The 14,846-nt window shown below is 36.9% G+C and overlaps 1 protein-coding gene across 1 annotated transcript in view; it reads left to right on the forward strand.

The window, feature by feature from the left end:
- PGR (progesterone receptor) overlaps nt 1-14,619 on the forward strand; it is a 59,206-nt gene extending 44,587 nt beyond the window's left edge. Inside the window, exons 6-9 of the mRNA XM_049778356.1 lie at nt 5,552-5,696; nt 8,001-8,131; nt 11,514-11,671; nt 14,189-14,619. Coding sequence (XP_049634313.1) covers nt 5,552-5,696; nt 8,001-8,131; nt 11,514-11,671; nt 14,189-14,344 — 590 coding nt within the window. The 3' untranslated portion in view covers nt 14,345-14,619. The remainder of the gene's footprint in view (nt 1-5,551; nt 5,697-8,000; nt 8,132-11,513; nt 11,672-14,188) is intronic.
- Nucleotides 14,620-14,846: the final 227 nt, after the last annotated feature.

A 14,846-nucleotide genomic window follows, 5' to 3' on the forward strand; every position in this document is an offset into this window, starting at 1 on the left:
TAATATTTTCTTTGTGGGATTTGGAGTCATATCCAGCAGTGATCAGGGCTTACTCCTGGCTTTGTACTCATGGAAGCTGGAGAGAATCATTTTCGTGTAAGAATTCTAATCCGGGTTGATTGCATGCAAGCACCTTACCCACTCTACTCCCTTCCTCCCTTCCTCCCTTCCTCCCTCCCTCCCTCCCGCCTGCCTGCCTCCCTCCCTCCCTCCCTCTCTCTCTTTCTCTCTCTCTCTGGCACCTGAAAAATATTATATTTTTGGACCTTGGAGCAATATAATATTTGCAAAACATTTTTTAATGAACACAATATCTGCCCTCTGTCAGAGAGTTCTCAGTTTAAAAGCTCGAGAAAGGCATCCAACAACCAGAATGGTACAAGAATATGACATAGAACATAGATCAAAGAAAAGAAGCATAGAAGAGCAATTTTTACTTCAGGATTTGAGAAATTTTCGAAGACAAGGTGTCCGTACACCATGCAGGAGATCTTCCTTATAAGAGAACCCAGACTGGAAATATGGGCTTAGGACCAGGTCCTTTCTCTGGCACCTCCTGGTCTCCTGAGCACTGCAAGATATACCCTGGTAACCTTCTGGAACCTCTGAGGTACCTGCTAGCAAGAAGAAGAGAAAACATCTTTATAGACAGAATAGAGGGATTGGCTGTGTGAAGTAAGGAGAGCATGAGATAGATATAGCGACGAATGCATTCAACAAGCACAAAAATCATTCTCAACCTTTTCAAAGTGAAGGTCACTTATAACATAAAAATGCCCCAGAAACAACCATCTTTTAAGGCAACTGTAATCATTGACGATTCTCCTTTGCAGAAGAGCATCCCAGCATTTACCTTGAGATTCAAGACCTTTCTCTGATCTGACCTTAGATGGTACCATTACTTCCCTTTCCTTCTCACACAGCTCTGGGGTTCAGTTCCAACAGTACTCTTTGCTTTGTTTTCTGCCTTCTTTTGCCACATTCTTTCTCCTCCCAAGTCTCTCTTCTTTTATCCACATCTCCCCTCATTGGTTTTTAGTAAATGTTCAGGATCCCAGAAAACATCTCCTTCTCCAGAAAGATCCTCCCAAGCCTTCCCAGACTGGATCCAAAGTCCCCAGTACCTTCCCATTTGATTTATAGTGATCTTATTTGTTTATGATGACCTTACATTTGTCGGCAGTTATGTTCCCTCACTGAGTCATAATTAATACTGCACTTTTCTGTTGGTCTTTCCTGATTGTTGCTGTTAAAGGTAGAAGCAGCTTTCTGGACTTTATGTCTCAAGCATAACATTTCATCTTAAAGAGATTGAAGGAATATTTCTAAAAGTGTGAGTTATGGAATCAATGTGGGGAGATCCCTGCTTCCTCGGGTCATTAACCAACAAGCATTTTTTCATAAGAAATATCCCAAAGTATGTGACCCTTTTTCTGCTGAAACTGCCTGTCACTCCTCAAAGATCATTTCTGTGTTAGGAAGAGCTGAGCTGATGGATTTGTTCTTGTCTTTATAGAAACTCAGTCTATATCTTTTCTCAGAACTTTGAAAGGAAGAGTGGAGACTTAAAAGTCCATAGAGTGGAAATGCCCCTGATTCAATGTCACTATGTCCCTAAAATACTACTGTGAAAGATTTTTAATCCACTTTTGTCAAAATAAAAATTATTCATAAAAATTTTTGATTTAAGGAACCCACAGACTATAGAAGATATGAGGGATAATTGGTAGATTGCTGACCAGTCACAAAAATATGTGTGTACCCTGTTCCCAGAAACCAGCGAATGTAAACTTTTTTGGAAAGAAGTATTTACAGATGCAATAAAGTGAAGGATGTTGCCATGACGAAATCTTTCTGAATTCACTACCCCACTTGGCTCTAATGCACAGGTGTGGCCCTATAAATATAAGATATAGGAAGAGGACAGAAGAGAAGGAGGCGATGTGGCCATGAAGGCAGAAACTGGTGTCACGTCCATGATTCCAGAGGCCAGAAATGGAGTCAAAGATAGGCCCTTTCCTACACTTTGTAGGAGCACAGTCCTACTGGATTTCAAACCCAACTCTGACCTTCAAACTGTGAAAGAATAAAAATAATAATTTAAAACCAAAAAAAAAGTCCATAGAGGTCAAGTATTACAATGCAAAGTATTAGCATTACAATTCCTTCCTTCCTCCTTCCTTCCTTCCTTCCTTCCTTCCTTCCTTCCTTCCTTCCTTCCTTCTTTTCTTCCTCCCTCCCTCCCTTCCTTCCTTCCCTCCATCCTATCTCCCTCCCTCCCTTCCTCCCTCCCTTCCTTCCTCCCTTTCTTCCTCCCTCCCTCCCTCTTTTCTTTCTTTCTTTCTTTTTCTTTCTTCTTTCTTTCTTTCTTTTTCTTTCTTTCTTTCTTTCTTTCTTTCTTTCTTTCTTTCTTTCTTTCTTTCTTTCTTTCTTTCTTTCTTTCTTTCTTCTTTCTCTTTCTTTTTCTCTCCTTCCTTCCTCCTTCCTTCCTTCCTTCTTTCCTTCCTTCCTCTCTCCCTCCCTCCCTTCCTCCCTCCCTCCCTCCCTCCCTCCCTTCCTTCCTTCCTTCCTCCCTCTCTCTCTCTTTCTTTCTTTCTCTCTCTCTCTTTCTTTCTTTCTTTCTTCTTTCTTTCTTTCTTTCTCTTTCTTTCTTTCTTTTTCTTTCTCTCTCTCCTTCCTTCCTTCCTTCCTTCCTTCCTTCCTTCCTTCTCTCCTTCCTTCCTTCCTTCCTTCCTTCCTTCCTTCCTTCCTTCCTTCCTTCCTTCCTTCCTTCCTTCCTTCCTTCCTTCCTTCCTTCCTTCCTTCCTTCCTTCCTTCCTTCCTTCCTTCCTTCCTTCCTTGTGTTAGGTTTGGTTTTGTTAGAAATTATCAGCTCAAGTCACATAAAAAAATAAGGTATTTTTCTTTACTACTTATTAAACACAATGAAGGGACATCCATCACTTCTCTCTGTGAAGGTTTCATTTTGATCATCATCTCAAATGTACTGAGTTTATTTGATCATTATCATCACTATGAATTTGATCTCGGTGTTCCCGTCTTTGTTTCACGATAAAGCAATAAATAATATTATAGTTAATAGGAGGAAATAAAAGGTTCTTTCGTATCACGCAGGATCAAGTCCATTTAACACTGTACATTATCAGAGATAAGGGGAATACGTAAAGCTATTTCTGGCTTATATGTCATTTTGCTAAATTGAAAGCGTATACTTTCTGCTACAATAATTGGTGATTTCCTAATTTGTTGTTCTTTCAACAATGTTTGCATTTGTATTATCATTAAAATGCCTATTTCTGGTTCCTAATCATTCTAGAATGCAAAACCCACACCCTTCAAAATAGAGAAACTAAAAGACAAAGGATAGGGCACAGTAAACTTAAATGTTATGAAGGATCTCTTGTTTATTTTTAACATACACATATAAATGAACTATTAATAAATATAAAATAATCTTATATGCTGATAGATCACTATAAATCAAAGTCATACTCTGATCCTTCCATTTTTCATATAGACTTATGAAGTCTATAATTTGTTATATATTTATTTTTTATTTAGTAACGTTTAACCACATATATAGTCTAGACAGGATACTTCATATTTAAATTTTGTTTGTTTGTTTAGTTGATTTTTGGGCTACACCTGGCGGCACTCAGAGGTTACTCCTGGTTCTGTGCTCAGAGATCACTCCTGGCAGGCTCAGGGGACCATATGGTATGCCGGGAATCGAACCTGGGTCTGTCCTGGGTTGGCCCTGTGCAAGGCAACTGCCCTACCACTGTGCTATCACTCTGACCCCTTCATATTTAAATTTTATTGCTAGTAGTAACACATACTTTTGAGTACTATGTAATTAATTCCTGAGGACAGGTCCAGGAGTAACCCTTGAGCATTGCTCGGTCTACCCAAAAACCAACCAACTAAACAAACAAAATAAAATTCCATGTAAAGTTACCCAAGACTTACTAATTAGGAACTAGAGGACAAGGTTGGAAAATAGGCAGATTCTAGGGCATTTCTGGAGGGCCAAAAACAATCACTACAAATCTCACTTTCTGGGCATTATCACCATCTAGAACCCAGCTTAACCACACGGCATGACAACTTTCTTTTAGAGAGTAGATACTCTGGAAAAATATGCAGTAATCTGTTGCCTCAGTCAGCTTTTCAGGTTGCTCTCCAGCAGTGGGGAGGCCGAGTAGGTGGATTGGGGTCTGCAGTGCTGGGGAGATACTTGAGCATACAAGGCATTTAAGCTTTCTCCCTATCCTCCATAATTTTTAAATAAACAAAGGCTAAATGTAGTATATGCAATCATATTTCGAATAAGTATAACTTGATATATAATAAAAACTAGATATGTGTTTTTTAAAAGAAGGTAAAAAGATTGGAGAGATAGTACTGTGGACAGGGCACTTGCCTTGCATGCAGCCAGCATCCTATATGGTCTCCCAAGACCACCAGGTCTGGTTTCTTAAGGCAGAGCCAGGAGTGACCTCTGAGCATAGCCAGCTGTGGCCCAGAACAAAAACTATAATATAAATAAGCCAACAAATAAAGAAGAGGAAAACTGAGAAAAGAAAAGGAAGAGAAGGAAGAGGAAAGTCTCACCATATCTTTGTCTTTGCTTGTGATATTTTTAATTTTTGATACAAATGATTTTCAAATTTATATTTCCATAATTCTGTAACTTCTAATTCGCACATATAACTGCTCTCCCTGTAGTTCAGAGTTCATGTCCAGAACTTCACCATTATATATATTTTTTAAAATGTTCTCAGTAAGGCTGCTATTATTACCCATAATTCAAGTACAAGTACAGGGAGACCTATTAGACTTCTACTTTCTATCTAGCACTTTCCAGATATAGTTTTACTCTTTCAATATTCTTTTGGTATGTTTCTTCCTCTTTATATCTCCCGGTTGGCTTCTTTCAGACTGTCATCCTCTCTCACCCGGACTGTCACAATAAGACCCATTGTCTCTAATTGCTGATTAATTCCCTTATTTATCAGCATCAAAGATACATCCATCCTGCACACAACCAAGTCTGTGACCCTCTCGTTGCTCCCTGATACACTCAGAACCACCCAATGGAACTTCAACCAGCCTTTCAAACTCCATTACTGGCTTCCTTCCACTAAGTTTATCTCTCCTATTGTTAGGAGTTTCTTAGAAGAGCCAGAGTTGTAATGCATTCATTGTTACTCCAACATCTATACACAATTCCTGGCACACAGGTGGTACTCAATAAATGAGTTGCATGAGTGAGTGATGGGTATTAATTCAAATAGTGAAGTCTATAATTGCTAAATCATAATGACTCGTTTCAATGATTTCCAAGGTTGTTGCTCCTTTTTTATTTTTTATTTTTGGCTTTATTATTTATAAAATTTACTAATGATTCCTGATTTTTAGTGTAAAATATTTTGAGAGTAAAAAACATTAGCTTCATTAGAACCTATTTTTAAATTCCTATTTATATTCAACATTTCTTAACACAAGTGATTTTTTTTTTTTTGCCATCATGTTTTAAAATTTTTTCTAGGTTTTCGAAACTTGCATATTGATGACCAGATAACTCTTATTCAGTATTCGTGGATGAGCTTAATGGTGTTTGGTCTTGGCTGGAGATCTTACAAGCATGTCAGTGGGAAGATGCTCTATTTTGCACCTGATCTGATATTAAATGAGTAAGTAGCAACTTGATTTTTGTTTATATTAGTATCAAAAGTATATAGGTAGGGTTATCTTGAAAGTTGCAACTTCCAGTCATGATCATATACTTACTATCCTAAATCACAGAATTTTTCTGAAGAGTTATTCTAAGATACAGCTTGATTTGACAACATTAACAAAATGTTGTTACTATTTAGTAATTTGATATTTTGCAATTTTTCTTTGTTTCTATATATAGTCATTGTCTCAGATCCACCTTTTAAAAAACTTCAACTACATATTCATAAATAGACTTGAAGATAAAAGTAAATATTTAGTTTGTCAAATTAAAATTGCATCACTTGGTATTAAAACACAAATTGAAGTTAATTAGAAATATTTTTTCTAATGGACCAGAGAGAGTATATAGGAGGCAAGATTTTACATGTGTCTGACCCCAGTTCCAATCTGCAGTACCGAATATGGTCTCCCAAGAACCATCAAGAGTGAATCCTGAGCACAAAGACAGCAGCGAACCCAAGTACTACTTTCTGTGACCCCAAACAAGCAAAACATGATAATACAGCGGGTACGGCTCTTGCCTCGCATGTTGCCAACCTGGGTTCGATCCCCCACATGTTCCCCCAAGTCCTTCCAGGAGTGACCCCGGAGTACAAAGCCAGGAGAAAGTCCTGAGCACTCCTGGGTGTGACTTCCCCCAAAAAATGTAAAAAGAAATATTTTTCTTGAAAGTCTTATCTTACCTTAAGAAGTAAAATTACTATCTCTTCCTGAAGGAAAACCGGTAATTTATTTTAAAAAAAAATTGAAAGACAAATATTTTAATTTGCCCGGTTTAATGCTTTTCTATATAGAATCTTAAACTAAATAAAAATCTTTCCATGGAATTGTTTGTATTATTATGATAATACTGACAGATTATATAATGATGGCATACATTTATTTGTCTTTCTAGCTTAAACATAACTTGATTATATTTTATCTATAATCCCTTAAAATTTGTGTGGAAACATTCTCAGGAAACTGAGGCTCTGAAAAGTCTGGCAATTAACCCACAAGCCTGAGTGGCAGAACTAATCTTTGCTCTTCTGAGTCAAAACCTAGTTTTCTTCTGGCTCTTCCTTCTAATTGCATTTGACTAATGCAGATACTACAAAACAGCATACGAAAAAGTACGGTACCTTAAATAAATTTTGTCAACCTTTAGATTTTATTTAACCTTGTGAATTATTTATTTATTTATTTTTAGTTTTATGGGCCACACCTGGCAGCACTCAGGGGTTACTCCTGGCTCTTTGCTCAGAAATCACTTCTGCCAGATTCAGGGAACAGATGGCATACCAGGGATTGAACTCCGGTCAGTCCTGGTTGGCTGTGTGCAAGGCAAATGCCTTACTGCTGTGCTATTGCGCTGGCCCCAGACTTTGTAAATTTGTTAATGTTCTTTTCTGTCTGACTGTTTGTTTCAGCTCAATGCAATCATTCTACAGGAGCTAAATACCGTGCATTATTTTATACTGTTCAGTTTTATTCATTGAGCAGTTGTTCCCTTGATTTACACATTTTTATTTTTTTGTTTGTTTGGTTGATTTTGGGCCACACCTGGAGATGCTCAGGGATTACTCCTGGCTCAGCACTCAGAAATCGCTCCCAGCAGATTTGGGGAACCATATGGGATGCCAGGAATTGAACCCGGATCTGTCCTGGGTCAGCTGTGCGCAAGGCAAATGCCCTACTGCTGTATTATCTCTTTAGCCCTAATTTTACTTGTTTTTTTTTAAATTAAAAAATGTGATCAGTAAATATATTTCCTAGAGCCGTCATCAACACCATATTCTCTCTCTCTCTCTTTTTTTTTTTTTTTTGGTTTTTGGACCACACTTGGCGGTGCTCAGGGGTTACTCCTGGCTGTCTGCTCAGAAATAGCTCCTGGCAGGCAAGGGGGACCATATGGGACACCGGGATTCAAACCAACCACAACACCACATTCTCAACTCCTGCTATTTTGTTCTACTTTTTTGGATTAAGTTCTAAAATGTGATTTGAAGAATAAATATTAATCTTGGTCAGGTTGTTTTTAATATAGTTTTATCTTTTAAGGGTTTTTTTTGCCCTTAAAATAGTATATAAATAAATCAATATAAAATGTTTTTTTTTTGAAAGGTCATTTTTGAAAAGTCATTTTTGAAAAGTCATTTTTGATAGGAAGATTATTACTCAGTCTCATATTCTCTCATGAAAACTTATTTAATCTGGTTAAGACATCATGTGTTTCCCTTGTTGCCTTTTCTTTCTTTCATGTGTATGTGTTATCCAAGACAACGGATGAAGGAATCGTCATTCTATTCATTATGCCTTACCATGTGGCAGATCCCACAGGAGTTTGTCAAACTCCAAGTCAGCCATGAAGAGTTTCTCTGTATGAAAGTCTTGCTGCTGCTTAATACAAGTGAGTGAGTACAAGAAACATAATCCAAGACACTCTAAATCCATGAGGAAAACCTCTAATAACAATGATCTCATCAGATGATTGTCTATCATGTATCAGTGTAAGTGCAAAGGAGAAAAACCTGAAACATGCTCAAGCATAAATTATTTCTAAAAGTTTTATGTCATATTTAAAAGAGCTTAGTGATTCTGAAAATTCTGGTATTTAACCATGATTAAACATGTCCAATCAGGTATCATAGACAATACTGTATGTAGATACGCAAGCTGCTTCACTCCATCCCTACCCCACAAAGAATTTACACTCTAGAATTCAGAAGTTTGTTCATCACTCTTCTATTTAAGTCCAGATAGACAACCACAAGAGGAGTGAGATGATCTAGTGGTAATGTATCCATCACTATTGGCATAGGACAGTAAGATCGCCAGAAAGCCCTTTACCCACACCTTAGAAGCCTACATGGAAGAGCAGAGTGAGAAAGGGCTAGAGGTGAGGCCTTACATCACCAACACTTGGACCATCAGGGAGTCCAAGGCAGGCTCCACCCTTTCTGGCATAGAAAGATAGGCCATGGCCTTCTCATACTTCTTGTAGACAAAGAATATTCATGCCTCAGTGGAGGTTTACGTGTGCAAGAGTATTTAAAACAAATTTAATTTCTATTTTTTTCCATGCACACACAGGCTCAATCCTTACATGTGTGAGTTGATCCCCTTTTCATTCAGGTTTTAAAGAACTATAGAAACCTTAAAGAGATGGTGGGACAAGGGTCTTAGGAGATCTATCTAGTGGCACCACCATGAATAGTAGAGGTGGCTGAGGGCTCAGTGCGGTAAGGACACAACTAGAAGAATGGCAGAAGAACAAAGCATTTAATAAGAGTATTTCCTGCATAAAATCTGAGCTAAGTCAGGACCAGTTTAGTTTTTACAAATCTAACCTCTATCCCCATTGGGAGACCTGTTTGGAACAGGAATCTTCAAGCTTCATTTGTTGCAAAGCATAAAGTGGACCAAAGATGCTGGCCTGTACAGACAGTCAACTGAAATAAGCTTAATATTTCCACATTTAGTGCCTCTCCCTGTTCTCTTGATAATAACTGATATAGTAGTTAGGCCAGAGATAGTTATCTTTTTTTTAATAATATTTTTATTTAAGCACCATGATTACAAACATGATTGTAGTTGGGTCTCAGTTATATAAAAGGACACCTCCCTTCACCAATGCAACATTCCCACCACCAATGCCCCCATCTCCTTCCTTCCACACCCTCTACCTGTATTCGAGACAGGCATTCTACTTCTCTTACTCATTAACATTGTCATGATAGTGGTTAGTGTAGTGTTTGAGAAATAGTTTCATTCATCTCTGGGTTTTAAGAAAAATAAAAGACATTATTGTAATAATGTCCAGAGACAATAGAGATGAGGGCTGGAAGGACCAGCTCACAATATGAAGCTCATCACAAAGAATGGTGATTGCAGAGATAGTTTTCAATCTCCCAAATGAGTTGAAATTGAGAGCCTAATTCCAGGATAATGAATAAGGCTCCATTATGCTGGGGAACCAAATAACCTAAGTCTTAGTAGCTTAACAAACTATTCTTAAGGATGGGTTCTTTTCTCTCTGGGTTCATTGCAGGTTTACAAGGAACCTCTGCTCATTCTAATTACCCTGCTGTGTAGAGAGTTGAGGGCTCGATATAAAAACGGGCTTCCACAGTCGCTAAAGTAAGGAAGGAAGCAACAAACGTGGTTGCCACATGTTTTTACATACTGTAGAAAGCAATATCACTTTCCACCTGCAACTTTAAGAAGAGGGAGAAACAAATATTAATATGGGCCAAAGGACTTTATCTAAGAGCTAAAATATGACAGCTAGCAAAAATAGATGAAAACAATTAAAAACAATATCATATTTTTGAGTGGTGAAGAGAGCTTTAGCTTTCTTACCTTCTCTTTCTATTCTCAAATAAAATTTCTACTAAATTTCACCAAAAAATAAAAGAGGGGATTAAATAATCTATCTAAAATATTATCGAACTGCCTTCCCCTAATTTGCTACTAAGACTTTTACAAAATTCCTAAAACTCACAACATGTGGAATCAACCAGAACATGAAAGGAAATCATCTGATCCTATTATACTGAGTCATTAAGGAAATGGAAGGCAAGATAAGGAACTCAATAAAGAGAGTCAGAAATAATTCAAAGCTGGTTCATAGATCTGAAATGTTCAGAGGTGAGAAATTTATGGAGGAACAACTTCATATATATCCTAGCAGCATAGACTAAGATCCTAACGGAGTATCATATATTTGAACCTGTTGTTGGTAGCGCACATGAAAGTATGACAGGCAGAACAGGATTAGGCCTGATTTGTTCCTAGAGGTAGGGTGATCTTGGATTTGTTTTCTCCTCCTCAATGCTAGATGATTAGGGTAAAGGCTTGGGGCTACTAGCTTACAACTCTGGAAAACTCAGTGAAAATATATACTTCAATAATTAAAGAAAAAATATATTATATTTAGGAGCAAGGAGGAATGGAGATTGGGAATTTTATAAAGAGTTGTAAAAATTTACAAAGGTTATATATGAAATGACTGGAAATTTGGACCATAGTATCCATAAAATATATATAGTGAATAGTGTATCTATACAGTATATAGTGAATACCACTATTAGGTCTTCTTTTAGGTAACAATTGCACATTTCCAAAATTACCCTTACAAGTCCAGGAATAAGAAATACTAGAGATTAATACGAAGACTAAAATTTGAAGAAGAGTATAAATAGTTGTTAAAAAGAAAAAGAGAAAGTGGCCACCAGCAGACATGTAGCTTATAAATGAAATCAAAGCAAATATTTTATGTAAGTTTGATGAATGATAGATGCACTTTAGTTGTGCTTATGGTGCAAGAGAGAGAAGCCAGGGCTCTTGCACGCAAGGCACAAACAAACCTTGCCAGAGTAGGTACGATTTTGAGCAGGATTAAATCATCTGGCAGTTGCTACTGTAGGTAGGCTCAAATGTTCTTTAACTTAGTTGCTTTTATTTTATTGTTCCTGAAAACTAGGCATTTATATATTCTAGTATAACACTATCCTCCTCCTATTTAAGATATTTATTTCTGGGCCAGAGCAATAGCACAGCAGGTAAGGTGTTTGCCTTGCATGTGGCTGACCCAGGTTTGATCTCCAATCTCTGGCCTTCCATCTGGTCTTCTGAGCCTGCCAACAGTCTTTTCTGAGCACCGAGCCAGGGTTGTCCCCAACCCACAACATATTTATTTCTTAGTTATTTAGCAAAAAACACCACACAAATGTTTATCTAAGCCTTATGTTATTTTCAAAAAATGTAATTGTCACTGTGTCTTCTTACAGTTCCTCTGGAAGGTCTCAGGAGTCAGAACCAGTTCGAGGAGATGAGATCAAGTTACATTAGGGAACTCATCAAGGCGATAGGTTTGCGGCAAAAGGGAGTTGTCTCTAGCTCACAGCGTTTCTATCAACTTACAAAGCTTCTGGATAGCTTGCATGATGTAAGCATTTTGCCCATTAATTTGCTTTGTTTCTTAATATACCACGAGTGAGATCATTGATATTTGTCTTTCTCCCCGTGACTAATGTCACCTAAGTTGACCCCATCTTGCTCCAGCCAAGCAAAAGTCAAGATTTTATCTTTTCTCATAGCCAATCAGTATGCCATTGTCTATATATAAAACAATTTTGTTTCTTTTTTTAAAAAAAGTTCCTTATCATGTCCAGAGAGATAGTTCTGTAGAAAAGCAGCTAGTGACCTGGGGACTGTCCCCTAACTCCATATATGGTCCCCTGAGTCCTGTCATAAGTAATCTCTGAGCACAGAGCCAGGAATAAGCCAAGAGCACAGCCAGGTATAGCCCAACCCCCTCCCCAGAATTGTATTATTTTTCTTTAAATTATAGTTTTAGGCAATATGGTTACAAAGTGTTTACATTTATATATTGATAAACAATAGTCTGGCAAACCAGAACTATTAAAATGTACACCACAACTTCTTTATCAGTTCATCTACGCATTTGGATTTTTACGACAATTTTGCTACTGCAAATGTGTGAACGTAGTGCTCCAAGAACTTAGACGTGCATCCAACTCCTTGAATGAATGTTTTTGTGTCTCGGGGCAGATATTAAGCATTGGAATAGCTGGGCCAGGTACAATAGTTCTCTTATTAATTTTTTTTGAGAAATCTCCACGCCATCTTCCATAAAGGTGGGACCAGTTTACATCCCCACCAGTAGTGGATGAGGATGTCTTTTTCTCCTTCTTTCCACCAACACTGGCTATGTCTGATCTTTTTTATATCAGCTATTCTCACTGGCTTAAGAAGTGACTCCATCGCTTGCATTTTCTTTTCCTTGAAAATGAGGGGTGCTGAAAGTTTTTTCAGATGCTGATCGCTTCTTTAGGAAGTGGCTGTTTTATCCCCATTCTTTGATGGGGTTATTCATTTTATTGTTGATCTTTGTGAGACTTTACATATCATTGGTAGTTTCCCTTTGCAGATGTATAAAGTATTAAGTATTTGTTCCCATTCAGTGAGATGTCTTTAAATTTTAGCCTTACTTTTATTTTGTTTTTGTTTTTTGTTTTGGGGGCCACATCTGGGTGTCCTACAAAGTAAAATTCCCTGAGTACAGAGCCAGGAGTAAACCCTGAGCATAGCCAAGTGTGGCCCTAAAATCCGAAAATTAAAAAAATTAAATTAAGTCCTAGAAGAAAAAAAAGTGTAGTCCAGCAGAAAGCAATATTTATCATGTAAGAAATAGATATTTATTTAGCAAAAAAGTTAATAAATAAAATGGGGGGAATAATGCCATATAGAGAATGGGGAAAAATGTATGTATAGCTGAGAAAGTGTTGTGTCGTATGAGAGATAAAACCTTGATTTTTCTGTAATAAAAACTCAACATAATATTTGAAAAACCTACTTTATTAAAAAATTGGATCATTTTAAAAAGAGGTTACAATGTTAAAAATAGTGTCTAGGACTGAATAAGGTTAGGAAAAAGATACATTTTCTTGTTTCCTTCTGTTTTATTAACTTTTTTAACTTTTGTTTTTGCAATGTGATTTGACTTTTACAGTTATATGTATCAACTATTTTGATAGAAAAATGTTAGATTAAGGGACTGGAGAATAGTACAACAGATAAATCACTTACCTTGCACAAAGCTTACATGAATTTGACCCTCCATGTACATGTGATCATGAGCACAGCCTGGAGTAATCCCTAAACACCATGTTGTCCCAAAACCAAACAAATCAATAAATCATAGTCCACTATGTGAAATGATGTATTTTTTAAAGATAGAGTAAAATGAATTGCATTCAGTTTCCATACTGACATAAAAAGGAGTTAAAAGGTAGTCATGTGAAAAAAAGATGAATGTATAGACTATCAAATAACTGGATTTTTAAATATATATATATGCCTGTGTATATATTGTGATTGTACTTATGTCTTGGTATGTCATATACAGAAATCTCTCTATATGAGAGAGAAAACGACCTTGAAAGAAGTATGCCCATATGCTCACATTGGTTATCCTATTGAGTTATGAATCACTTTTATTTCTTTGTTGGAAGTTACCAAGCTACTCAGTGCTACTACTCCCTTTCACACACACACACACACACACACACACACACACACACACACACACACACACACACACACACACACAAATAATTCAGTTCCCCCTAGAAATCTACCATTTTAAAATGAACAAACAGGGCCTCTACCATTTGCTCCAAAAGTTAGTAGACTACTGCCCTCCTTCCAGATTCCCTGGGGTCAGTTAGTATCACCCACTTTGGGAAATGCTGCTTCCAATCATCAGAACATTTCTTTATGAGAATGTAACCCTTATATAATATCCTAGAAGGTGGAAGAAGTTACTTCCATTTTGGTAATGAGAAACTATCTTCATAGGTATTTATATTGTTAGAAAAAATAAGGCAACAAGCTTAAGTAGTACATGATTTATTGTTTATCTCACTTGCTACATCAACAGCTCGTCAAACAACTTCATCTGTACTGCTTGAACACATTTATCCAGTCCCGGTCCTTGAGTGTTGAATTTCCAGAAATGATGTCGGAAGTTATTGCTGCACAGTTACCCAAGATTTTGGCAGGAATGGTGAAGCCGCTTCTCTTTCACAAAAAGTGAATGTCATTTTGCATTTTTAAAAATATTCAATTTTATGGTCTGATGTTTCTGCGTTTTTGTTTAGGTCCGGATTCTGAGGTCTTAAGTGTTTGTGATGTTCTTCTCAAAGCCTTACATTTATAACATCATACTGTGTAAATTTCTGAGAAAAATTGTGAGGTTTTATTTTCCTTTATAAGGCATAATTAGAACTTTTGAGGTGTTTTGTGTACCCATATTTTTCTTTAGGTTGTTTACAAGTTCAAAAAAAAAGTATTAACTTTGATCAGTAAAATATTGCCCATATTATTTCATGCAATTAGGTGAAGGTTTTTAACTTTTACATCTAACATATCTCTTCAGAGGAAAGTGCTCTGATGTGTAAAAATAAAGAGCTATTATCTATGTTCATTCTAGGTACCTCCCTTTGCCTATTTGATTGTATTAATGTGATGAAAACTTTGAGTGGTGTGTAAAATTTATCTACATCAATGTATATACTTTGCTGTGAAGGCGTTTAAAA

This window comes from Suncus etruscus, chromosome 8 (genome assembly GCF_024139225.1).
Source record: "Suncus etruscus isolate mSunEtr1 chromosome 8, mSunEtr1.pri.cur, whole genome shotgun sequence".
Lineage (NCBI taxonomy): Eukaryota > Metazoa > Chordata > Mammalia > Eulipotyphla > Soricidae > Suncus > Suncus etruscus.